Source organism: Topomyia yanbarensis, chromosome 3, assembly GCF_030247195.1.
Source record: "Topomyia yanbarensis strain Yona2022 chromosome 3, ASM3024719v1, whole genome shotgun sequence".
In the NCBI taxonomy this organism is placed as follows: Eukaryota; Metazoa; Arthropoda; class Insecta; order Diptera; family Culicidae; genus Topomyia; species Topomyia yanbarensis.
The window spans coordinates 278,903,619-278,930,410 of NC_080672.1; the positions used below are offsets into that span (position 1 = coordinate 278,903,619).

General features: G+C 37.7%; 1 protein-coding gene across 3 annotated transcripts; it reads left to right on the plus strand.

Moving 5' to 3' along the window:
• Positions 1–3,813: 3,813 nt before the first annotated feature.
• LOC131689306 (GATOR complex protein Iml1-like) lies at positions 3,814–21,353 on the plus strand. 3 transcript variants are annotated; one of them, XM_058974300.1, is made up of 12 exons: positions 3,814–4,045; positions 4,148–4,210; positions 4,274–6,027; positions 6,084–6,297; positions 9,261–9,389; positions 10,036–10,053; positions 16,535–16,752; positions 16,889–17,106; positions 17,160–17,334; positions 17,399–17,605; positions 17,959–18,027; positions 21,153–21,352. In XM_058974300.1, the coding sequence occupies exons 2-12, from the start codon at positions 4,165–4,167 to the stop codon at positions 21,234–21,236; spliced, it is 3,132 nt and encodes a 1,043-aa protein (XP_058830283.1). In that variant the 5' UTR covers positions 3,814–4,045; positions 4,148–4,164; the 3' UTR covers positions 21,237–21,352. The 3 variants fall into 3 exon arrangements, with proteins under 3 accessions (XP_058830283.1, XP_058830285.1, XP_058830284.1); XM_058974301.1 differs by having other exon boundaries at positions 3,818–3,882; XM_058974302.1 differs by lacking the exon at positions 10,036–10,053 and having other exon boundaries at positions 3,814–4,210; positions 21,153–21,353.
• Positions 21,354–26,792: the final 5,439 nt, after the last annotated feature.

Consider the following 26,792-nt stretch of genomic DNA (forward strand, 5'->3'; position numbering starts at 1 on the left):
TACCGTTTCTTGGCAGTGTTTTTCTCGGCATAGTGGCGTCGCACGCGCGTGATAGAACAGCTACCAGCGCATCCCCGCTTAGACTGTCGGTGTTGGCCTCCAGTCCCAGGGCCGCGGTGAAAGCTTCGCTGTCGAAGTGATTGGACTTCCACCCGCGTACCTGACAGGGATCTCCCGTCCTCGGATGCTGCACACCATAGTTGATCTTAAAGCGGATTGCTAGATGATCGCTATGGGTGTAGCCTTCGTCTACCCTCCATTCCATGCCTGGAGCCAGACTCGGGCTGGCAAAGGTCAAATCAATCCACGCCTCCACTCCGTTTCTACGGAATGTACTAGCGGAGCCATCATTAGCTAGCACAGTATCGAGTTTCGCAAACGCTTCCATTAGCGCTTGACCCCTGCTATTTGTACAGCGGCTGCCCCACTCCACTGCCCAAGCGTTGAAGTCTCCCGCTATTACTACCGGTTTCCGGCCCACGAGGTCCGACGAGAGCCTGTCGATCATCTGGTAGAACTGTTCTATTGGCCACCTTGGTGGGGCGTAGCAGCTGCAATAGAACACACCATTGATCTTGGCAATCGCCACACCCTCGGCGGAGGGGTGTATTACCTCTTGAACCGGGAACCTTCCCGTTGTACAGATTGCCACCATTCCAGACCCGTCCGACACCCAATTGCCGTTGCCGGCAGGGATGCTGTACGGGTCTGATAAGAGGGCGACATCTGTCCTCGACTCCGAGACCGACTGCCACAGCAGCTGTTGGGCTGCTGCACAATGGTTAAGATTTAGCTGTGTGACTCTCACGGCTTCTTCTTATTTAACTCGCCGAAGGGACACGAAGGTCCGCCCATAGCATGTTTATGGGCTTGCTTCTTAGCGGTGCAGATAAGGCACTTATATGCCTTAGTGCACCCCCGCTCTTTATGCCCCTCCTCGCCGCATCTACGACATAGCTTGCTCCTGTCTATGCCTTTGCATTCGTAAGCTTTATGGCCGGATTCTAGGCACCGATAGCACCTGTCCACTGAAGGCGGCTGGGGTATACTAATAGGGCATACCGACCAGCCGATCTTCAGCTTCCCTTTCTCGGTTACCTTTTTGGCATCCGCATTCAGTAGCCTGAGGTAGGCTACTTGGGTGCCAGAGGGTCCATCCCTCAATCGCACAGAGGCCCGCTCGATTGTGACGCCGCAGTGCTCCTTGACGGCTGCGACGACGTCTTCTGCGGTCGTGAACTCGTCCAAGTGCTTGCACTGGAGAGTTGTTTCCGCACCAAAATATATGTGTGTATGTATGTGTGTATGTATGTATGTATGTATGTATGTATGTATGTATGTATGTATGTATGTATGTATGTATGTGTGTGTATGTGCGGATTTGTTAACAAAATGTCCACATCGGTTACTTGGAGATGGCTGAACCGATTTTTACAAACTAAGATTCATATGAAAGGTATAATATTCGCATAGGTTGCTATTGAATTTCATTTTCAACCGACATCTTGTTCCGGATTACGAGTTGAAGAGTATGGTTACAAAACAAAATTTGTTGATTTGTCCACATCGGTTTCTCGGAATTTTCTGATCCGATTTTGACAAACTTGATTTTAAATGAAAGGTCCATCAGCTGCTGTTGAATTTTGTGTGGATCCGAGTTCTGGTTCCTGAATTACAGGGTGATACGTACGATCACGCAGCAAATCCCGATTCTAACGAATTTTGCAATGAATGTAAAAAGGTGAATTTTTTTCCAAAATGTAAATACAACTGTTGAATTTGTAGATTTAGGTCCCCAACAGTCATTCAAAGTCTCTTTGGCCACACTGGCCACCATCGACGGATACGGAAGCATCCAAATTCAGAATAACGGTTATATTGGTTTCTCGAAAATGGCTAGACCGATTTGATCAACTTAGTCTCAAATGAAAGGTGTTGCGTCCCCGGAAACTGATATTAAATTCCATCTCCATCCGACTTCCGGCTCCGGAGTTACGGGTTGTGGAGTGCGATCACATAGAAAACTCCGATTCAAACCGATACCGCGATGAATGCAAATACGTGCTCTTATATATACTTACCAAGTGTAATAAGAATGAAAGACATTTTTATAATGTTATATTGTACGAACCAGCTATTAAATCATAGTTTGGAGAAATGAGAAAGGCACAATTGCACCTCTAGGTGGATTAAAACAGGTTTTAATCTAAGTAATTAGTTTTATCAAAACAAACAAATTTAGCTTGATCTAAACACGAAAACTGTGTTCAATTAACTTTTTTTAGTTGGAATGTTAGCAATAATAATTTGTTTTGTTATAATTGTTGATTCAACAAGAAATCTGCATAAGCCATAGACCAAACGAAAAGCTTGTTGCTTTTAAAACAAACTTTCGTTAAATTCACTGTAAGTTTTTTCTGCGCGTAACTGTAACTTTCTATCCCGGATCGCCTAAACTTACCCAGTCAAAAAGGGCAAGTTGCTGGCTAACGGGGGGCTATTTGCCAACTCGGATGCGCTAATTGCCCCTCAATTTGCTGGCAATTTGGGGGCTATTTCAAATGCAACATTTGGGCGATTTGCCGCCGTCATTTTTTAGCCGCTTTACCCGCCCTTAAATCGCCCCTATAGCGCCCAGGGAACGCGCGATTTAATCGCCCTTAATTGCCCAATATGAAAATTACAAATAATACTTATTTTCGGATTCATTATCTACTCACATAAAATTATCACTACACTAAATAATCACCACCAAACTATAGGAAGAATCAATGGTGAAATTGGCATTGCACACCAAAACTTACCACAATCTGACTTTTATTAAGAGTTTAGGTCAGAGATCTTGTTCCACTATATTTACACACGATTCCACAATTTCCCACATTCGTTGGCTAAACGAAGTGCGATAGACAAACAAAATACAAGCGAGAACACGCCAATTGTTTAAAAAAAACTATTTTAAGCTTAAGGCTCAAGTTACCTCAAGGCTTGGTAGTATGCGTAAGAAAAATTGTGTTCAGCTTTGCCACCAGATTATCCATTTAAACCTTTTTAAAACTCTAAAAGAAGAATATCAGTCGATTTATTAGATCATCACGATTCAATTCATGCAAAATACCTGCTAGAAAAACCATCGGCTTAGCTAAATGGTGCTTTTGAAAAAGTGGCTGTGATTTTTTATCACACTACCACACCGAGCTGGGGTACGCAACACAACTGCGCAATGAAAAAACCACAGCCACTTTTTCAAAAGCACCATTTAGCTAAGCCGATGGTTTTTCCAGCAGGTATTTTGCATGAATTGAATCGTGATGATCTAATAAATCGACTGATATTCTTCTTTTAGAGTTTTAAAAAGGTTTAAATGGATAATCCGGTGGCAAAGCTGAACACAAATTTTTCTACGCACACTACCAAGCGTTCAATTCTAACACATGCTTAAAAAAGGTAACTTGAACCTTAAACCAAACATGAACCGCCATGTTTGAAAAACGCAAAAACAACCAAGTCCTTTCCAGCCGCCAGAAAATTTGTCTAATTGTTGAAATCGCCTTTAAATCGCATTCGCAAATTGCATTTGTTCCTAGGGGCAATTAGCACAGGCGAGTTGAGTTAAACGTCAAACTGTTTAAATGGCCTGACCATGTTCGTCCGTTTTTTTTTGACCGGGTATTACCTACTCAAAATGAGTAATTCCAACTTCGCGTCACTCAAAGGCTGAGTAAGGTTTGTTGAGCGTGCTCACAAAATTCAAATAACCGTGTGACAACCCTGCTATTATAAACATGTCAAAAACATCTGATTTGTCTTTTTCGCAAAATCTTCAGCAGCAGCAGTTTATAATTTTTTTCACTAGTAGGAAATATTTTAAGTAGTTGCTAAGTAAGTGTTTTATCAAATGAAACATGATATTGTGAAATGGAGTTCTGATGTGTTATGAGCATATATGCAAAAAATTTGCAAGTTCAGGAATCAAATCTGTGTGTTCAGTTCAATCTGCCAATGCTAACGTTCTGTGTAAACAATAAGCAACGATAATGCAATGGTGATAATAAATTCTAGAAATAGCTCTCATATCAACATTTGTTAGCTTGAGCCATTTTTGAGGTTTATTAATCACTTGAATTTTACTACTTCAACGATTAAGGAGAGAGTACGAGTAAAATGAAAAAGCTGTTCAAAATCATTACGCATCAGAGGAGTTTTAATTGTAAGTTCGACTAAATAGTTAACCATCAATATGGAACACATTCATTATTTTTCTGTTTTATAGCCGAAGATTTACTGCTTAACTCAAAAGATCATCCGGATCTAAAGTTGGGCGATATTGTAGAAATCTATCATCCGGAAGATGACAACGTTCGTTTACTGCTGCAGGTGACGTGTCTAACCGACGATGTGATGAGCCGGGAAACCATTAGCGTGGAGGCGAACATTGCCGTATCCTTCAATCTAAAGTCATATAAAGATGTTTTCATGCAAAAGATGGACCCTTGCGACGTTGCATTGGATTCCGTGGAAATAACATTCAAGGATCAGTATATGGGTAGATCAGAGATGTGGCGACTGAAAACGTATCTCACAAATACCTGCGTTTATCTAAACAAAAAAATCGAATACTGCGAAGGTTGTATTCGATGTCAGGTTTACGAAATGTGGTCGCAGGGAGATCGGGTTGCCTGTGGGGTGATCACGGAGGACACCAAGGTAGTTTTTAGAAGTAATACCTCTATGGTGTACCTGTTCATTCAGATGTCGTCCGAAATGTGGGATTTCGACATACATGGAGATTTGTATTTCGAAAAAGCTGTGAATGGGTTTCTTGCAGATTTATACACAAAGTGGAAAAAGTTGGGTAGCAATCACGAGGTGACTATTGTGATGTTCTCGAGAACGTTTTATGCTGCAAAATGTCTTGATGAGTTTCCGCTACATATGCGGGAGTGTCTTCAAATAGATTACAAAGGTCGATTCTACGAAGATTTTTATCGTGTAGCGATTCAGAATGAGCGTTGCGATGATTGGAGTTCTACGTTAGTGCAGCTCAGACGGTTGTTTACTGGATATCGTGATGTTGTGCTTAAGTATCATGTACGACCGAATTTAGATGTGAAGGTTCCGCAAGCAACGAATTCCACTGCTGCGCAGGGAAATTTTCTTGAAGTGCTCAATATCTCGCTCAATGTATTTGAAAAACACTATTTGGATAGAAGTTTTGATCGTACCGGTCAACTTTCTGTTGTGATTACTCCTGGCGTGGGTGTTTTCGAAGTAGACCGCGAATTGACGAATATCACAAAACAACGAATAATTGATAATGGTGTTGGAAGTGACTTAGTTTGCGTCGGTGAACAGCCATTGCATGCTGTGCCATTATTGAAATTTCACAACAAAGACTCCCTCACATCAATCGATGATTACTCGATGCCGCATTGGATCAACCTAAGTTTTTATTCAACCAATAAAAAAGTAGCGTACTCCACGTTCATTCCAAGGATAAAACCACCACCGATAGCGTTAGAGACAGCATCTCAGGAATCTTCAGATGCATTCAGACTAAAACTTCCTAAAAAGGAAAATAAGAACGAATACATCCACAACTGTCTTTTCGATTATGATGCGTTTGACGATCAAATATTTCAAATGCCTACGGTACATGGTACTTGTTCGCTGCAACGCGTGGCTCGAACAAAAAAAACTTCAGTTCCTAGTTTGGATGGATTCGGAATGTATGGTAACAATCGTGAATGGGATAGCATATCATCGCCATCTGATTTGCGGAGAAAAATGTCTGATCCGGATATACATCACAACATTAATAACATGCTAAATTTAAGTGTGACTTCTCACAATAGCTCACTCAGCACAACGGAGCAGACCAACGAGAAGTGTGTCAATCGTAGCTTCGGATCATCGAGTGGACCGGTAGTTCGAACTGGGCGAGCCTTGATTAACCCTTTCGATCCATCGCATGTTACGATTAAGTTGACTTCCAATAGACGGCGATGGACGCATATTTTCCCAAAGGTTTGTATATCGCCATTAGTGTGGAGCATAGTGGATATAATTGAATCACTTTATAGGGTCCACAAGGTGTACTGATCCAGCAGCACCACTATCAAGCCGTCCCTACTACCATCAAGGCTGTGAACTATGCTGCCTTCGATTTAGACACAAGCAGCGAGTATGCACATACATCAACTTGTACCTGGGGTCGGCATGGCCGGCAAAGTAGTATCACTTCGTCGGACAGTCGACTGAATGATGAGGATTTAAAGTGGATTATCGAAAATAAAGGTAATTTATAATGCCATTATGTACTAAAAGGGTCTTGTCCAATTTGGATATCTGTAATAAGGATTTATGAGGCAGGAAAGTTTTAGCGCGCATGTTTTTTAGAGTAAGACTATTAAGGCCCGAATTACCCCAACCATGGGTTGAATCGGACCACGCTTTTATATTGTTTTTTCAGATCCATCCAAAATAGTTCTTGTTAGGCTCAAAAGAAGAATGTGCTTCGAATTATTATTTGAGATGTTGACATTTGGAATTTCGGGGTTGAATTCCTATTTTTGATGTCGGATGTCTAGCATGCGTGAGGCGTCGGGATCCGAAGTAATTTCGTTTTTGTTTTTTTTGTGGTCAATTTTATGTGGCTTGGACGCCTTTTGAGTCAGGATGCGATTTGTTTATTTGTTGTTTCAACACCAACAGACCCCTTGGCCCCAGTTGTGGTTCTTAGCCTAATTATATTTATGAATAGACAAAAACTTATTTTAATCGTATTTCTAATCCGGTAGATGTCGAATACTGTGAAAACTCTATTGAAAACCCGCTGATGTCCGGTAACAGTGCTGTATCGACCGTAGTTGGTTCTCCTAAAAGATAGTCGCAGAAAAGAGTTAGTACATAGTGTTTCAATGCGGTCTTGAAGATTCAGGCGTTCTAAGTTTGTAGAGCAATCCATTCTGGTAGAGAGTAATTCCGAGATGAATGAGGCTCAAGAGCAGTCTCTTCAGATGCTGAGTGTATCGAGGTGTATTAACTGGCAATGGCTTTCGTAGCTCGGCTGTTGGAATCTGTTTCGCCATGGGAGATGTCGAAGGGCAAAGTGGATTAACCGGCGTTGAACAGCCTCTGTCAATCTGTTCTGGTAGTACGGATTCCAATCAGCAGAACAATATTCTAAAATTGAGCGGACCAACGCGCAATAAAGCGACTTAAGACAGCATACGTTCTTGAAGATTATTGGTAAGCGGAAGATGAACTCTAGCTGCCTTCGCACCACATACAGAAGCTGTCCAGTCCATTTTGAAGAAAATCGTTATCGGCTGATTCCCGTATCTGTCGAAAAATCATATCGTCGGCGAAGGAGAGGCGGGGTCCTTGTTAGAGATGGGCAAACCGATTTAGTTTGCACCGTATTAGATTTTGATCGATTCAGTGACTCGTTTTATTACTTTGAAAAATGATTGAGATAAAACAAAAAAAATCCAGGCCTTTAAGAAACGGTTTCGTGTTATACATATTTGAAGTAATTTTCTATCATAGGTCTATTTTCAATAATTGATCAATTCATTTTATGTTTCTCGAATAAGCCTTTAAGCATAATTTCGAAAAGAGTAGGGTAAACTAATTTTCTTTCGTTCCATCGAATAGTTGAATGACATCTGAGTGTGAGAAGAGGTTCTGCTATTATTTGACAATCTCATATTTAGCTGCAACTGTTGGATTTGGCGAGACTTCCTATGTAGACGCGATGTTGTCAAAATCTTTTCAAATGATCAAGCAGTAGCTGTGCCAATTTGGAAACTATGAGAGGGCTTTGCTTCACCTTCGGTTGATTGAAGCAAACATTTGACCATTATGTCGGAGTTTTGTTCATTCCGTGAAGACAAACAGTGTTCAGTGGTTATCATTCATTTTGTTTCATTTGCTCTAAACATTTATTATCATGGCAAACTGTCAAATCGACTCATTCGGTGCTTGTTAGATCTCATTGGGCTCATAATAATTAGTCACTTTTTTAGTGAATCGCGTTTCATTAATTCTTTTTGAAGAGTCGATTCTTTTGCTCGATTCGTGATTTATTCGTCCATCCCTAGTCCTTGTAGTTTGATGTTGTCGTCATTAAAATAGAAAAGAAATATTACTGCTCTGAGGTGACTTCCTTGCGGGATGCCAGATGTAGCGAGAAATGGTGCAGATAGATAGTCCTGCTGATGCTGATTTGGAATTGCCTTTCATCGAGCTAGGAACGAAGCCAGCGAAGAAGTTAACCGTGCGTGACAACCGAGTTCATCTAGCTTCGATATTGCGATATCATAGTTGATTTTGTCGAAGGTCGCGGATATATCCATGTGAACAGCATCGGTTTGCAGTCCAGCAGTGAATCCATCGAATACATACGTGGTGAATGAGAGCAGGTTTGTCGTTGCGATCGTTTAGGCATAAAACCGTGTTGATCGTATGCGATGTAGTGCTTACAGTGAAAAAAAATAGGGTCTAAAACAACCAGCTCGAATAGTTTGGCTACCGCACTTAAAAAAGAAATTCCTCGATAATTATCGATGTTCAATTTGTTTCCGTTTCTGTAAACCGAAAAAATGTGGGCCGGTTTCCAACAAGTAGGAAGTATTCCAGTAGCGAGAGATACTCGAAGACTCGTAAAAAGGGCTTCAAGAAGCGCGCTGATGTACTTTTTAACAAAAATCGAGGGTACACCATCTGGACCCGCAGAACTAAATACCTTCAGTTTGGAGTTAGCTACAAGAATAGCAGCATTATCGACGCAAATTGGGTTGATGGAGTGTCCTAAAGAAGGAGTGAGGATCGCGACAGCGGCACTTGTTGTTGTGTAAGACGCCCGTCGGAAACACTTGAAAATTTGTCGGAAAACAGCTGATAGATTTCCTTAGTGTCGATGTCTAAAACTCCATTTAATGACATACAAGATGGTAGCCCGGATTCTTTTCGCTGCTCATCCACATACTTCCACAACGACTTAGGTTTAGAGTACAAATAGAACAAAATCTTATTCACAAACGTGTGAAACTTTACCTTTCTAATCAATATAGATACGTTGAAATCATTTTCAGACAAACATAAACATTACAGAAATCATTCAATAATTTTTTAGCAGTTTAAATGTGCTAGCATTTTTAGAATGATTTGATTACTGTTTTAAAATTACATTTTATCAGCCGATAATAAGTCCAAGTGAATTATGTACGATCTATATTTTTTCTCATCTTTTTTAGGCAATCGTAAAAAATCCGGAGTTCTGCACTCGGCTGCAGGACCTACCGTAACAGTTACACCGTCAAAAAGTCTCACACTGTTGTGGGGCGTCACTGGCGAACAGGAGTGGACTCCCTCGCTTACCACAGGTATTTTCGGGGCATTTTCTCAATTGCTTCCCGATATTTTTGTCTTTAATTATTTTTCAGATTACCATTATAGTAACGATTGTTTTTTTTTATTTTTTAATCAAATGACACTTCGCCCATCTATTAATGCATTTATTTAGACATAATTAATTAAATTAATCTATATTTTTACGTTTCATGTGCTTTCATCGTCCCATCCATCAATCTGATCGATTCAATGAAATGTTGATGTTTTACTTGAATTATTAATGTTATTCTCTATTATCAATAACAAATGCGTACTGAATAATGTGACTTGCGCGAACTGAAACTATGTGAACTACCAACAAATATCTTGTGTTGTGAATCACACACTCCCAAAAATTAATGACACCGCAATCGACGATTGGCAACACAACAATATGTGGCTACGTGGGGTCCCAACGTCTTCGACGATTTCATACACCAAACATCAACCCTGCTACCGCTACTATTCGTGCTACACATCACAAACAACTGTCTACTATTAATTTACCGATCATCTACCACGCGTGCTCTTCTTTTCTTCCATCGACAAAAATATGAACAAATTGTGCTACCTACATGTGCTACGAATCCGACCGCAATTATCTAAATGTTGTTTCTTCGTGTGATCCCTGTGTTGCAGCTGGAAGAGTCATTATAGGTTGGAAATTTGTCAGATACTTATCTTTAGAAATTTATATTTCAGAACGCTATAGCTTTTTAAATATTCGTTTTCTTGTGCTTTTACATGTTGCTCACCTTCTCCCGTAAATGGCTTTTGTGACCTCACTTTAGTTTTTTTCTTCTTTCAATTGTATCTATTTACTCTTTGCACATATCTCTTAAATTTCGGCGAGTAGCGGTTGGTATACAGAGATATTCATATGGTGTTTATTTTCATGTTCAACCCTACATGTGTTGCTGTAGATTTTTGCACTTTCCGGTCGTGAATTTCGTACCCCTGTGACTAATTATGTATGCGTATTGTAGTTACTATTTGTTGAAGTTGAGTGATATATTTTAGGGTAGGATGGTCCCTTTTAGTGAATTTTTCACTAATCAACAATTCGTTGAAGTAATTCTCTAAATCTAAGTAACACTAATGCATTTCGAAGAAATTCATTATGTGTGGTTGTCAATTCATTATATCTAGTTGGAAGTATCCAGCATTACACGACTCTAGTAACATTTCTGGTTTAATGGCACTCTTTGAGTCGTTCTTTTTATTTTGATTGCACTTGTTATGTGCTAATTGTTATTAAGGTAGAAAAAATATTTTCCTTAGATATATCACGATAAAATAGTTAAAAATAGCATTTTTGAGTTTTTTGTCAAAGAAAGGTTTTAAAATATATCTTAAATTTTGATTAACCGAATTTGCCACTCTAGAAACATTGAAGATTTCAATCTTTCGAGAACAGATTTTTTTTTCTTCTTAATTTTGTTTGATTATACTTTTAGTTTACATTACATGTGTACGTTTTATATCAGCCACCAAATAAAAAAAATATTGTTTTTTTAATCTAATTAAATTTTTTTGAAAAATGATGCAACGTTTTTGGAAAATGTCACAACGTTTTCTTCAGTGTATACTTGTTTCGCAAACAAGGATCAATTCCCTACTACTAATTCTTGGATATTTTTGCTGTATAAATGGCAGTATATTTTATTTTTTTTAATGCAGTGCATGTAAAAACTCATACGCGCTTTTAAGAAATGCTCTTTAGTCAAAATGGTCTGATTGTCAGTGAAAAATACCTAGTCTTCCATACAGGTGAAACGTAAAAGGTTTCATTTGAATCGAAAATCATCAGTCTTGATTTTTGACATAATTGGATGAATAGGCAGAGCCTAGAATTTTTGTTTATTAGAGAATATAAACATTTAATATATTTGTTGCATTTTGATTGAATTCTTTCAATATGATCCTTGAAAGTAAGATTTTTGTCGTATTACAATATTTAACAGTGAATGTATGGAGAACAGTGAGACTAGTTATGTAAGGTATGCAAGCTAGGCTCGATGGAACTATTCAAGTCACCCTTAGATATCACATACATTTGGAGCAACATCAGATGTTTCTTCAAGCTGCTCTTAAACCCTATTTGGCAGTTTTCACGACACCATCCGAGTTACGGCTTGGTAAGACCAAACTGGTATCGAAGGGGGTCAATTAGGGTTGTCTGTTGTATTCTTGATGGTCACATCATTAGCGTTTCCGCATTAGAATCAGAAGACAGCCTTTCTTGATTATAAGATTAGGGAATATGTATAAAGTGATATATGTTTTTTTCGCTTACGACAGTTGGTATTCGCGCCAGTAGAGCTCCTTGAGCATTGAAATTTGTACGCAGGACTAAAACACATTTAATTGCAGCTCAAACAGTTCAGAAACTGTACGGGATGGCGCTGAGCCTGTGGCATTCGACTGGCATGGTCATTGGTTCGGAAGTCTTCATGACTGGTTGGAAGACGTATGCTTCTACTTACAAGTAGATGGGAGACATGCTAGTTGTCGAGTCTTTTGACTTTGGGTATGAGGCTAGTTCAGGAAAGGAGTACAGGACTGGCACCTAAAAGATAGATCATTATTCAGGACTTGTTTTTTATGATTATTTAAATCGACCAGCAGCTCCTAGAAACGCTGAATAGCCTTTTCGGGTCGGTGTGACCTGTTCGTGTCGAACCAGATGTACTTTCGATTCGAGCAAACTTTATGGGGAATCACGGATAAATATTTCTAAATTATTTATGGGTTGAGATTAGTTTTGTAAAACTTCGAAATGATTTCAATGTTATTGAGAATAATGATAATGGAAAAATTGAGGATTTGCGTGATCCATATACTACCAACATTAACTAGAACAGGGATGATCAAATTCCGTTTTAAGATGAATGTGAAACAGCATAATTGTAGGAAAAAGTATTTGCGAATAAGGACTAACATTGCTAGCATTATCACCGTACGCATTAACAGTCGATTGATCCGCTTCGGACCTAGGAGACAAAAAGATTATTGAGTGATGGAAGCGGATTCAATGTGAAATTCTCCACTATGACGTTGATTCCAACGCGATGGTAGGATGATTGTCCACAGAATTGGACAGACTAGATGACACGACACTACACGCTCTTTGCAACAAACTTGTGCCAAACAGTTGATATGTATGTACGAATGAATGCCGGTATGTATGCATGTGTATAGTAGCAATGTATCCCTGAGCAACATGAAAGAACGGCCTCTGAGCCGCAATAACGCTCATGGGAAGCCGGGTGCGCGGTCCCAGGTGCGGCCATAAAGCACTGCACATACCAACAGGTGCAACGGTGCGCCGTTAGGTGTACAATTAATGTACATAGGTTGCGGAATAAGTTGTTGGGATAGTCCGATGGCACATAAAAAAACAATAACATATCAGATTCAAATATTTAACAAAATCAGACAATTCCAATCCATTAAATTCGATAATACGGTTATAGTTTTGTTTAAGAAACGAAGCTATTAGGTTAAATTTTTCATTTCTCAGATAATCGAGGCTATCATGTGATCTCACTTAAGAGTCGAACAAGTATTGTTATCATTAATGCGATGATCATGTGTTCTTCCAGGGACTTAATATCTCGGAGATAAGTATAAGAATTAGTGCGTTGGACGGGGGATCCAAAGGGTGCAGGTTTTCATCCTGCCTCTGAGACAATTTTGTTCACATAATTGCTCTCGTTTAACTTATTATTATTTTATTATCTCGATCTGTTTTCCGCAGGCAAACGAAACATTTTCGTCAAAACTTAAAAAAATGAGTAAGAGGAACTGTGCATTAAAGACACCTTAAGGTCAAATGGCAAATTCAATTCAATTCAAATTGCTCGCAGATTGCGTGCAAGCCGTTATTTGAGATCATATTCTATCAATATAGTAACTTATAATAAAAATATTCAAATAGAAATATGTTTAAAATGGTTGTGAAAAAGAGGCATAGTGCAGTTGATAGAGCAATTACTTTGTACGCAGCTCACCTGGGTTCGAGTCCCAGCTCCGCATATAGGGTTAGAGAGTTTTCTAACCCGAAAAAAGAGGCGAATGTCCCTAAGCTTAAAAATCTTTAATGGATGAAAAGAAGCTATAAATCGTCATTTCAAAAGTGGTATGAGAAAGATGGACATATGCCATGGGTAATTCGAACAAGCGGCATTGCTGAAGATGGGCATAGTACAAGGGCAGAGTGAAACGCTTCCAGATCAATAAATTTTGTTTTCTGTCAGCACATCATTATTAAGCGATATTAAAAAATAGCCCACGAGTATGCAACCTACTGTGTAGTCATACCCATGATGCCAATTTAAAAAATGTGTTTATATTCTAATCACTCTGCGATCAACTATTTTCAGGTTTTAATCGTTATTTTTCACTATCCAAAAATTATATTCATTACCATGCTTTCGAAAAAACAAATCGTTTTGACCAAATATCTGATATTTCGCATATAATATTGCAGTACCTTTCAGAAGCACTTTAAATCTTTTAAAAATGTTACCAAATCATTACATTTCTATTTAATTGTGCAGTTTTTGAGAAACGCATTCTTGTCCATATTCAGCCTTATTCTGTATTACCACAAATCGCTTTTTCGAACGAAAGTGATTTGCATTCTCAATAACGACAGCAAAATCAAACGGGAGCCTGCTTCAATCGAACCACATTCGTTCGAAAATGTGATGCGTCGTAATGCAGAATAAGGCTGATTACCTATAGTGTTCGTCATTACCGACTTTCCCCTACATAATTGTTGAAGTTATAAACATGAAATGGTTGCTGAGGTTTTTGAATTACCTTAGAAAGTTCCCATAAGTGATTAGTTTATGACTACATTTATTCAACCTCATTCCTGAAATGTTCATGTCTTATAATAATGATTCTGTGATTTATTCCTTTTTGCTGTATCGTTATTTGAAACAACCTTTGTAAGTTTTACTGGTGAACATCCTACAAAATTAAAGTGCGAAGAAAATTAATTTTTTGTTGGTATTTAGTCTATCAATGATGTATCCTCTTCAAGTCATTTTATATTCGAACGATTACTGCGGCTTCATCAACTTTAATACGAATCTTCAGCGATCATTCTATCTACTGCAAGATGCTGAAGTTGAGCTGGGCCTCGCTTTATTGAAAACCAGGTCAATTTCCTTCTTAGAGAACTAGATAGCCGAATTTACAACCAGAGTGCAAAAATTAAAGTGAAGAGGACATAACGAACGCAATTGTTTCTGTTCAAGAAGGCGCCAGCATTCGATTAGCCTCTAAAAAATTCAAGGTTTCGTTCAAAACATTACGTGCTCGAGTGAAAGGAAAGTACTCGTCGTAAAATAATAATTTAAGGAGTTGTTGAAGTTGACAATCTAAAAAAACATGTTTATCGTCGCTTAGCTAAGCAACCACGTTAGCCGGAATGCACAACTTCAATTCCGCACTCTGGCGACGACGAGAACACCAAAGAAGTCATTTGCAAGTACAAAACCAGATGCAGCTGCTGAAAAAAACATGTTAATTCTACATTTTCTTCCGTGGTTTTATGATTTTCGTTTTCTTACCTAAATCACGTCATTTATTATTTGTGTTTTTTTAATTTTTAAATGATCTGCAGTATTCATAGAATCCGTAGGCTACACAACGTCCGCTGAATACGCAAATCATAGGAAATCCCTTTTACAGTCGCAAACCATTTTTTATCTCACGGCTATCTTCGTATTCACATGTCACTAGTCTTCTAAGATATAAGAACTCGTAGCACGTCTATTTATATCTTAGAACCAACACCGTGCCGTCAATTACCATATACTTTATTTTGTCAGAGCTTATAGTCAGTCTGATTTTGGCATACCTTCTTTTAAAAGTTTAGCGTAGCTTAGCTTAGTTTTTGATATACCTTCTTTTAAAAGACATAAAAATCCCTTCCTCTTCTTTGCATCGCTCTGCTTTAATATCTCTAACGTCACAAACGAGTTGGATGTCGCTTTGGCTGTTACGAAGCTCGATTTCGACCCAACCAATTCAGTGCGTTGGGAAGCCATGTGCAAGCGTTATCAGGCACTGCCTTAAAATTCGGGTTTTTTGTGCACGTGGTATATGAACGGCCCCTAAGTAGACCAGGAGCTATCAAATTTTGTGATCGTATCGAACGAAGGTTCATGCCGATCTAGTTGATATTTTGGTTACTGGAGAGCGCAGGTAAATGAGCTTCGGTATCATGAGCCACTTCGGGCTGCATCAATTTATGGACATCGCATCCAGCGTAGCAAAATATCAGCTAATATGGGTGTTATCATTTTGCCTTCTTTTTCTAGGCTTATCTTCATAATCAAAACATTGCGTGTTTTCACAAAATAAAATAACTTTGTAACTTTATCACTTTATGTATCACTGTATAAAGGCATACTATAGCACAAGCGAACAAATAGTTTTATTCCGTGGTATTTTGATTATTTTTGTAAATTTTTAACTATTTTTAATATTACTTTTACAATAAAAGAAATATGTGGCTAAAAATTCTATTAGCTGTTTACTGGAAGATACGTAGGTGTTCGTAGTATCTCCAATATATAACACGAACAAAACTGAGGCTTTGCTGTTATCCAAGAATCGCTTCACCTTAAAAACGAATTCTGAAAAACATCATCATCCAAATAATGTATTTGTTTCGACTTGGTGAGCCAACAACTCATCTGCTCGAATTTATATACGACTAATATGACTTAGTGAAATGAGTTAATTTAAATTGCATGAAATGCATGTTAGAGATTAATGTTAGTAGGTTGGTATGTGTTCTAACATGAAATATTCATTGTTATGTGTTTGCAATGCTAACTAACGAATGGCATACTAATAAATCCGATTGTTCATAACATTAGTAGTTTGGTATTCGGTAGTTATGCTCGTCATAATAGGTTGTTAGTTAGGTATGATTCAAAAAACTAATGACTATGGCGCATGTGCATGTGAACTGGCATGCGTAGTGTAGACTAACAAAATTTAGCGCTTGTATTGCTTGTGTATCACTTAAACATTCATTAGAGCAACTAACTTTATTGGCTTTATTGACAACCAAACAGCTAACTGTTGTATATTTCAAAACTACATGCGCCAGGCGTCGACTGGAAATCGCTAACCATACCGGCATGCCTGCCAATAACAACGGATTACTTTCCGGATAAACGCTCGCTGCACAACGACTATGTCGTGTCGGACTACACGCTATTGCCGGACGATGTGAACGCTGACTTTGCACAGAATCGAGCAATTTACAAGAAACCCCTCTCGACGGATGAAGTGTTCAAAGAACTTGTTTCACAACGATTAGCACAGGTAAATGCTACTACCGGTCACATAAGCTCTATGTTTATTATAATAGTTCAATGTGTAAATCACATATTGATCGAATCAATCCGAAATATTTCTAAGTAAAAAGCTAAACTTTTACTTTGTATCACTCGATTTCAAGGGCTTCCAGTTGATTGTGCTACCGGACACGCCATCGCCAAATCCACAAAAGGCCCCTTGTTGCGGAGGTCAGTTGCAAAGCTCCTACCAGTCTAGTTCCGTTCTCAGGATACGTGCTCCGCAGGAACAATCGCAAGAGTATTTGTTGTCGATTGGAAGAATTTTTCATAAGATTTCCCTGAGCGGATCAACTATTACTGTTACTAGATATCGACCAAGGTAGGTCAGATTGTGAGTGTAATGTTCAAACACTGTATTGTTGCTTTATTCAGGCACCCGTACCCACCGATTAACGTTGGATACCCCTATCGGTTCCATGCTCCTCAGCACGACACGTACGAAGTGTCTGGTGTCAAATTCACCACAGAGAAGTTAGAGAACTTCAACTGGAACTATATGGATCAGTATATTTGCACTCGTGGAGATACAGACTTTCAATTACTCGAGGTTAGGCTCTAGTTCTGTGAAGTATTTTATTGAATACTAAATCGCGTTATGTTTAAATTACTAGAACATGAAATATTGGCGCTATCGAATGTATCTGTTACCACGAGAGGACCCAGCTATGAAGAAAATCTTGGATGGAACTGTGAAACGTTGTGACATTTACACTGAAGATAAACCAATCCAATCCGAAAAGCATGTCTGCAATGAGTTCATTCGGTTTGTGGAGTCTCATCTGAACAAAATAAAAAAAGCTTCGGCCAAGAAGCCAAGGGTAAGCAATACGCGAGACACGTGTATTTATTTTGTTGTTGATCAAATGTCTGAAACTAATGTAAGTAGTTGTTACTAGAATCCAAACAGTTTTGTTTGTTTGTGATACTAATAATTTAAAGTAACGAATGCTGTAGCAGAAAACAGTGATACAGCGATCATCAAGTATCAACGGCCGTAACTGTTTAAAGTGATAATTTGATTGTGCAATGTAGATCATCTGTTTCTACACTCTTGATATACTTTTTCATTATTCAAACACACATTTATTATCCTCTGAATCATAGTCAATGTATTTTCAATTTCGAATATCTAAAAACATTCGCGCAAATCCCATGCGATATCTCTTTTCAGGGGATGCAGTCCCATCTGACCCGAAGACGACACAGCACCAGTATACTGTCCCGGCCACCGACGAACCAGGTGTGCAACTACTGACAACAATATCACTCCTGAAAGCTTCGTATGCTTACAAAACACTTTTACTTTTCATTTTTTCTTTTCGTTCTTTCACACACTTTTGCACTCTTTACTAGACGCTTTTTTTGTTTGAACCTGGTGATAGTTTTTGTTCATTCGAATTTCAGTTTGTGACAAATTTATTAAATAATTTTTCAGTACAAAATTTATTAGCGGAAACAGGTAGTTTGGGAACTGCTAAAGTAAAATTCGATTTTAATTAGATGAAGATCGTATTGTATATTATGGGCACACTGTAACTACTAGTTGTAGGTGTATTTGTATATCCTACCGCGAACTTGGTTTTTTTCTGATCTGGAGTACAATATATATTCGTTGCATTAAGAACGTGTTCACAGGCTCCCAGCTTGGACCAACAGGATGCAGAGCACGGCTTTAATCTTAGACTTTTTACAATTAAACCAGCATAATCGAGATTTTTCAAAGTGTCTCCGATTTTTTTAAGTACTAAGGGAAGGTAGTTTTACGAAAATGTATCTAATGAATAATACTGGAGAAAATTTAGATTGAGACGTAAGTAACATTGAGAGCCTCGCTTTGTTTACTTTCTCTTTCGATTATTACATCACTATACTGTCCAAGCATGGGAAAAATCGCATCGCGAACCGTTCGCTCGCACTTCACAAGCAAGCTTTCTTCAGTTGTAATGTATTATGTTAGCTGCGAATACAGTAATACAGTGGAAAAAAGCGAATATTTGACGCTGCTCTTAAAATTGTAAGCTTCACTGTTCATTCGCAATTTGCCCATCTAGTGACCTACTGTGAAGTTTTCCGACTTCTTCCTTGGTTCGTTGTTCATGGTTAATCAGTGAGTACAAAATTTTAGTTACTTGGTGATCCACAGCTAGCAACAATCGCGCAAGTGAACAAGTTTTTCCATGCCTATTGCTGTCTATGATCGCAAATCAGTCCCATAAGGTTAAGATATCCCATAGAAAAATGGGAAAACTATGCGATCATGGGCAGTATAACACTTTGCAATAATTTTTCAGTATGTAGGGGAAGCCGGACCTACCTAAGCCCTTTTTGGTGAATAGATGTGAAAGAATTTATCGGTCATAGGTCCTAATTGGTCGGTGTTAAATCAGACCGGACTAAGTCGTAATATCTTAAAAATGAGATAATGATAGCATTGGATAAAGAGTTTCTTCAGCTACATTCTACTTTTGCCAGATTTTAAATTTGTTATAATAAACAAGAGTTATGGCAAAAAATAAATTTCGAACTATAATCTAAAGGGTGTTGCGATTCAAACTTTTAACTCGTTTTTTTCGTAATCTATACAATGTCACATAGTCCGGTCATAACACCGACCATTAATAGTTTGAAACCTTAGCTACATTTTGGTGCCATAAAAGTGCATTTGCACCACTCCATGACAGAGCTAGGTGACGATTTGCAAAACTCTGCGTTTTCCCATCCTTTTTCAATGTAAGGGTAATTCGAACCTCCCTGCGGGACAATTCAGACCGTCATTTTTTTAATTTTTTTTATAATGGAATCCTGTTTACCTATGAAATATTTATTGAAGAAACTTCTTCAGGGGGGGGGGGGTGTTAAGGGTCTCAGCAAGGAAAAAATACATCTTTTGCGATTTTTTTACAAATTCGGGTGAAGCGAATTAATCAAAACTTTCCTGTATTATAATGCATCATTTCAATTACATTTTGTGATTTTTTCAGGCAAAAAAATCGACGAGCGACTCGGTGACGAAGCTTTTTGTAGAACATCTCTGAAAAAAACACGATTTGCAGTGTTAACTGCCACCCTTAAACTAAAACTACTCAACCGATTCTTTTCAAATTTTGCATACACATTGTATCTAAAAAATACCTAACCCCTACGTGGATTTTTTCGATTAAGGGGGTGTTTAACTCATAAAATGGTGGAATTTTTCGTGAAAGTGTGCAATTTCTATTTCAAATGAGTAAAAAGCACCCTTAATTGAATTTTTTTTACAAAAACTCAACGTAGGAGATAGGTATTTTTTACATACAATGTGCATGCAAAATTTGAAAAGAATCGGTTGAGTAGTTTTTGAATGGCGGTTAACAAATCGTGTTTTTTTCAGAGTTGTATTACAAAAAGCTTCGTCACCGAGTCGCTCCACAATATTTTTGCATGAAAAAATCACAGAATGTTATTGAAATCATGCATTATTGCATAGCATAGCATAGCATATACGATTGCACAAATCGTGGGTGACTGTACAATGATCAGCTAAAATTTACCAAAATATCCACTATATCGTGTCGCAAGAAAAAAAACATTTGGGATTAACGCTTTTTCTTCATAGTGGAACAAGTATCACAGTGTACACCTGGCCACGTCCTTACAATCATCGAGGAAGGGAAGGAATATTAGTTCAACATCTACTTGCGAAAGTGCAGGGAACCCATACTACTTTCATAGATGTTTCAGGAATAGGGGTTTATGTTAGTAGGGCGGGTTATTTATAAGGAGCTTATTCAACAACATTGCAGTGCAAAATGGATGTAACATACCTCGTTTATCTCGCATTTACAATAAGGAAATTATTTGGATGAAATATATAAACATTAAAAAAATAACAGTAAGCAATTTCCTTATTGAAATCATGCATTATAATACACAAAAATTTTGATTAAATCGCTTCACCCGAATTTATAAAAAAAGTCATAAAAAGTTTTTTTTCTTGCTGAAGAAGATTCAGACGACCACTCCCCCTTTCCCTCCCTATTGTGATGTCTTCTCTTAGATATCGACTTCATAAACACGTTTATAAGCTGTTCACAACCTACTAACAATTTTGACGCATGCTTGGACATGGTTTTGAGGGACTTTGCCGTTTATAGAAATTTGATTACCCTACTCCACAAGAGAACAATCAATTATATATTCTATTATTTTACTATTGTTTTGGATGCATATTGTTCTTTTTGTTTTTTTTTTATAATCTTGTAGTTCAGTTGTACCCCTAGCTTACGATACGGTCCTTCACCATCAACACCCACCACACTTTTACAAACTGTTTGATTTTCTAAGATTTTCTATTTTAATTAAATATGTGTAAAACTTTTACCCTAGGTATCCCAAACGCAGCCTTATCGGGAACGAGTCGGAAGCAATCGACTGCCGGAGAAACCTCGACTAAGGTTCACAACTTTATAATTTCTATTGTGACTAAGTAATGGTTATGGCTTATTGCTAGCTTGTGGCTTACTCGATTGGCATTCTTTGAACTGCTTGTTTGTTGTTTGTAGTTTGGTAAAATATTTTTTTTTTTTCATAACTGTACTTTTCGTATGTTTGGGTCATGTCGATAAAATATCAAAATTACGTGAGTAGATTATTTCTCGTCTGTATATAACCATTTATAGTCACAGTTTGTGCTGTGAGTCATGTTTAATCTTGTTAGGTTACCTAGAAAATTGTTTAATAGCTAAACGTGTGAGTTTGTTAAATTTGATCTTAGAGGTACCCACAATTATTTTGTCATTTAACAAATTTTGTGTGCACAAATATTTCAATCGAAGATGGTGCCTATCTTAACTGCTTCTTTTCAGTCAGTTGAAACAACACATGAAAACATTCTTCTAAAATTAAACCAGTTTTTCAAGGAGGGGCGAAGGTTTCAGCCTGAAATTTTTTTTAGAACTTTGCGTGAAGCGAATTGATCAAAACTTTTGTAGATTATAGTGTATCATCTAAATAACATTCTGTAATTTTTCTATGTAAAAATATCGACTAGCGACTCGGTGACGAAGCTTTTTGTAGAACGTCTCTGGAAAAACATGATTTGCGGTGTTACCTGCCATTCAAATACTGCTTAACCGATTTTTTTCAAACTTTGCATACAGATTCTATGTAAAAATTACCTAACCCCTACGTTGAGGTTTCGAGATAAATTTTCAATCAAGGTGGTTTTTTACGTATTTTAAATAACTTTCTTTTTCACTAACATTTTTTTCTTTTTTGAGTACAAACCCCGTTAATTGAAAAATTATCACAAAAACTCAACGTAGGGATTAGGTAATTTTTACATAGAATCTGTATGCAAAGTTTGAAAGAAATCGGTTAAGCAGTATTTGAATGGCAGGTAACACCGTAATCATGTTTTTCCAGAGACGTTCTACAAAAAGCTTCTTCACCGAGTCGCTAGTCGATATTTTTACATAGAAAAATTACAGAATGTTATTTATATGATACACTATAATCTACAAAAGTTTTGATCAATTCGCTTCACGCAAAGTTCTAAAAAAATAGGCATTTTTTTCACGTTGAAGCCCTTACTCCCCCCTTAAAAAAATTTAATATTTTAATGGATTATTTCACAATTAAATCAACAAAATTGTATGATAATTAATTTCGACTAAATTAGTTATAGAATTTGCGTTTCGACTTCGTCTCATCATAATACGACAATAACAGGACTAAGCTAGCGCCGGATTGTCGCTAGCTCCAAAAACTAAAACACGGGCCCCATTCTCACAGTCACGTCACCTAGTGACTAGAAGAAAATTTTGTTCTAGTCACTAGGTGACGTGACTGTGAGAATAGGGCCCACTATTGTGTTTCTGACCAAACTTGGTTTAGCACTTGGCTGGTGAGACGCCATAACCAATTTAGTGATGCGTTTTGTATCTTTAACGCGCATGTGGTACAATTTTCTCCTTAGTAGAGAAACATAGTTTTTACCTAAATTTTGCTCCTTTAGGGGAAATATCTATACCGTTTATTCAAAACGTAATAACTAACAAATGTAAACAAACAGAGTTTATTATGCCAAATAAAAGCTAAGCATTGACTCTTTATCGTCCACAAATAATAGACAAAAATGATAACTCTTTATATGTTAATTTAATCTTAATTCAAAATGTCACATATAGTATACCAAAGCTTTGCTAATATTTTGTAGATGTGATGTTTTGCGTTGTGATGTTTCTCCAAGTCGACTGTAGTTAGTATATTTTGCCAATGCCAAACCTCATATCTACACTCTCGGTTGCAATACAGCACATGAAATATATCACAACTACAAGCCCGTCTCTCAAAACGTCACAGTAAAATGTACCATCTACAAACGGTGTTGCCAAGACCGCATATGTAAAAGAGCATAATAGCAAAAGTGATCGGCAAAATGTAATAAAATAATAGTTATCAATTATCTCTCTATTATTTTCGCGAAAAACATGTAATATGCTTATACGATCCTGCAAGGAGTAAATGCCGAGGTGATAGCAGATTTAATAGCCTTCTGTGTGCTTTAATTGTTAAAAATTTTTAAAAGTTGCAAGGAAATTTTTGAACGCGATTTTCTCCGTTTGACGTTTCTGTTAGATATGATGTAATGAAAAAAAGCTCTAGATATAGCATAGTGCAATTGCACTTGCTAAGCCGAACCAAGTTTCGATTTCATTAAGTCTCATCAGCTTAATTAGAATTGCTTTTCTTGCGGGACATCATGCAGGATTAGGGCTTTGCTCAGAAACACAATTACATGCCGTCTTCAGAAGAAAATTTGGTTGAAACTGGTGAAGGGTCGCTTTGGACACGAGCCGATTTTTTCATTTTGTTAATCTACTGGATTTGGAACAAGATGAACAGACAAAGAGTATAGAGCATAATTAACTTCTGACACAGAGTATCTGATAAGGTACAATTCTACAATTAGGGTGCACGGAAAATATTGGAAATGGTAACTAACATGTGATTTTATTTGTGATGTTGGAATTTTGTCCATCGCCGCACACAGTGGCCAAAATGTGTAAATAAATGCCTTTAATTTTTTAGCGGGAAAACTATAAAATTTTGTGTTTTGGTGACTTCGGAAAAGTTGTTGAAGCTACCAGGGCGGATTTTCGGAAGTAGACAGCCATGTTCCAAAATACAGTGTAGAGACATTTCTGAAATCTAACTTTTTGCTGGTAGCAGATAGACAGTTTCAGTCTTCAGCAAAGTTGTAGAGAATATTATTTTTAGCAAATCTTTCATAAGAACTGATTCTCTAACTATAGCCGTTCCAATGTTATGCGGTGTTTTCATTAGGACCCCCTTCAAAATTGGTTTTTTCCATGATAACTCTTGTCGTATTTATTTCTCCACAAATATGTGTTCCAAAATGTTTTAGATATTACGAAAATGTACAACTTTATTGAATATTGCAAGACGATATTATGTTTTTGGAGAGAGTAACAGCTAATATTATCAAACTTCATAGCCAGTTTTCTCAAAAAGTTGCAAAAATATGCAGCTGAAATATTGTTATTTTGAAACTATCATAATCCCCTACAAAATCCTGAAGGAATGGTTTGAATCCGATAGTATCCTAAGATGCTATGAACAAATGAAAGTGCTAGTAATCGGAGCGATCATATGTGTTATATTGAATATTTAAAAATATGATAAACATAAACAAAATTCATTAAGATAACGATAAATTTCTTCTGCTGACTCGTCTGATCTGGCATTGTCAGATGAATTGCTACCTTCGTCATCATAAATCAGCATAGCCTTCGCATCAGCTGAAAGCAATTTAAGTGTTGCTTTGGGTAGTTCTCGAATACCTGTCACTACGGGGTCAGAAGACAACAGTAATCGCTTAGAAAGATCCTCGTTGGCTAGAACTCGTGATGATTTTCTCGTGTGTTCACTTCTGTATCGTCTAAGATCTTTGTTCCGAGACTCCTGTGCTTCTTCAGAAAGCTGACCGATTGGAACCAGAAACGTTCCATGGATCAAAATTTTATGGACGCTGGCCGGCATGTAATACCACGGATATAACGCCACAAGTTGCTTTGCAGTTTCCATAGAGTATTCCCCAAATTTCTTACAATATACTTTATGTCCAGATGCCGTCACCTGAAGAATGTTTCCGCAACGTTTCAGCACGGTCACATCGATTCCAGTAATCTCAGCAGTTTTTTCGGCAAAGGTGAAAAATTTACGCGCCGTATTTCCGTCGTTCGATGTACCTGATCCTCCCGAACGCGGTTTATCAATTATAAGGCTTGTTCCAATTTTAAATTGATGCTGAATTCGCTTTTTTCGTTCGATCATCTTCTCGCGGTTCACGCCTCGTGCCTGCCATGTTTTGATTTCCAAACGGTACGCAACGTGAAGAAAATACTCCATGAATCTAATCCAGGCGTGTAGAGTAGATAACCCGAATTGAAATGCATCAGTATTTACAACAAGCTTCTTAATACTTGCAATGTTGTTCATCATTTTTGGTGTAGCTTGACAAATATAGCACTTTTGTGAAGACTTGGTCGCAGTTAACGCGTTACATATTTTGCCGTCAACCATTGTTAATACCATTTTGTAAGAAATCCTTATCAGATGCTCATTTTTTAAAATTTTCGTTGGTTGTAATTTGTCAATTTGCTGCTCGAAATACACCCGCTCCCTTATCGAAATTTCAAAAGATTCAACTACAAACTGTATTCGAAGCGGTCGACAGTAGCGCGTTGACGATGGACGTGGATTTTGGAATAACACTTTTCCGTTATATTCGGCTACTATTGGAACGATTAAAGTCATGAAAAGATTTGCATCACTTTTCGAACCATCTTCCTCTTGAAACGTTTGCTTGTATTCCGCATGATCAGCGCTGCCATCAAATCCCCACTTTACGGTCAGTTCGATGCTTAGGAGTTCATCGTCCGAGAAATACTGTAGGTTTTCGCTGTTTGCTTCTACTATGCGGTTTGACGTATGATCAAGAAGCTTCTGTAAGTCAACTTCGACAGAACACTCGGTAACAGTTATGAATGATTCATCGGGGTAACATTTTTGTTTCTCGGCGATAACTTTAGTGTATGATGGGTATATATTAACATTTCGTACTTTTGCACCTTTCTGAATTTTTATATAACTCGCTTTCGTAAGATTGCATTCGACGATCAAGGACAATGCTTCAGCTTCAGTGTATCGGATTTCTTGTGCTTTCTTTCATGAACGTTGCATTTTAGAAGCCCGAGTGGGAGTTGTTTGCGTTGCCTCTTTAACCCTTTCATGCACAACTTTTTTCTAGTGCTTGTATGGTTTCAAAACTATTTTTCCTTGGAAACGGTGAGATCAAGAAACAAGAAAAGTTTATTTTCATAAAGATAGGTGCTTCCCTTGCAGTGCTAGAAGCTGTTCAATTTTTACCTTCCAATGCTCAATACAATTCTCCAAGAATATTTACAATAGTCCAATTGCATGGAAAACGTAGCCAACGACAGTCTAAATTGATAAGTTTTATCAGTTTTCAATAATATTGCACCATAACGAAGATATATGAAAAAATCATTTTACGTTGTTATCGGTAACTGTCCCTGGCAGCACTGCTCTATCGGAGTCCAATCAGACTAATTGCAATAACTTCAGTTCTAGAGCTGATCCTTGTAACTGTTATTACTCAAATGGAAGGCAATTGGCACATTCATTAGCCTTACTTGTTCCTGTAAGCAAATCTTGCCAAAATCAAAAGTTATAGCTATTTAAAAAAGTTGTTGTCCACAAACAACATGGGCATGAATGGGTTAACAACCAAAGCTGCTGATAAATCCCCTCTCGAAGTTTCATCTGTGTCGCAAAAGCTAACTCATCAGAGGAATGTTTGGATCGCAAGATTAATGTTTTTATGCGCTTCACTTTATCAGTGTTTTCCAAAAAGGGCAGAGTTTTTCTTCCTCGACAAGTTTCAATAGGCTTTGTATTTATTTTACTTAAAATGTATCC

Bases quoted from the DNA above. Each gene is read 5' to 3' on its own strand.
- LOC131689306 (XM_058974300.1), top strand. From the start codon at position 4,165: ATGAAAAAGCTGTTCAAAATCATTACGCATCAGAGGAGTTTTAATT. The intron at 17,335-17,398 runs GTTAGGCTCTAG...TTAAATTACTAG, and splicing joins CAGACTTTCAATTACTCGAG to AACATGAAATATTGGCGCTA. The intron at 17,606-17,958 runs GTAAGCAATACG...ATCTCTTTTCAG, and splicing joins CTTCGGCCAAGAAGCCAAGG to GGGATGCAGTCCCATCTGAC.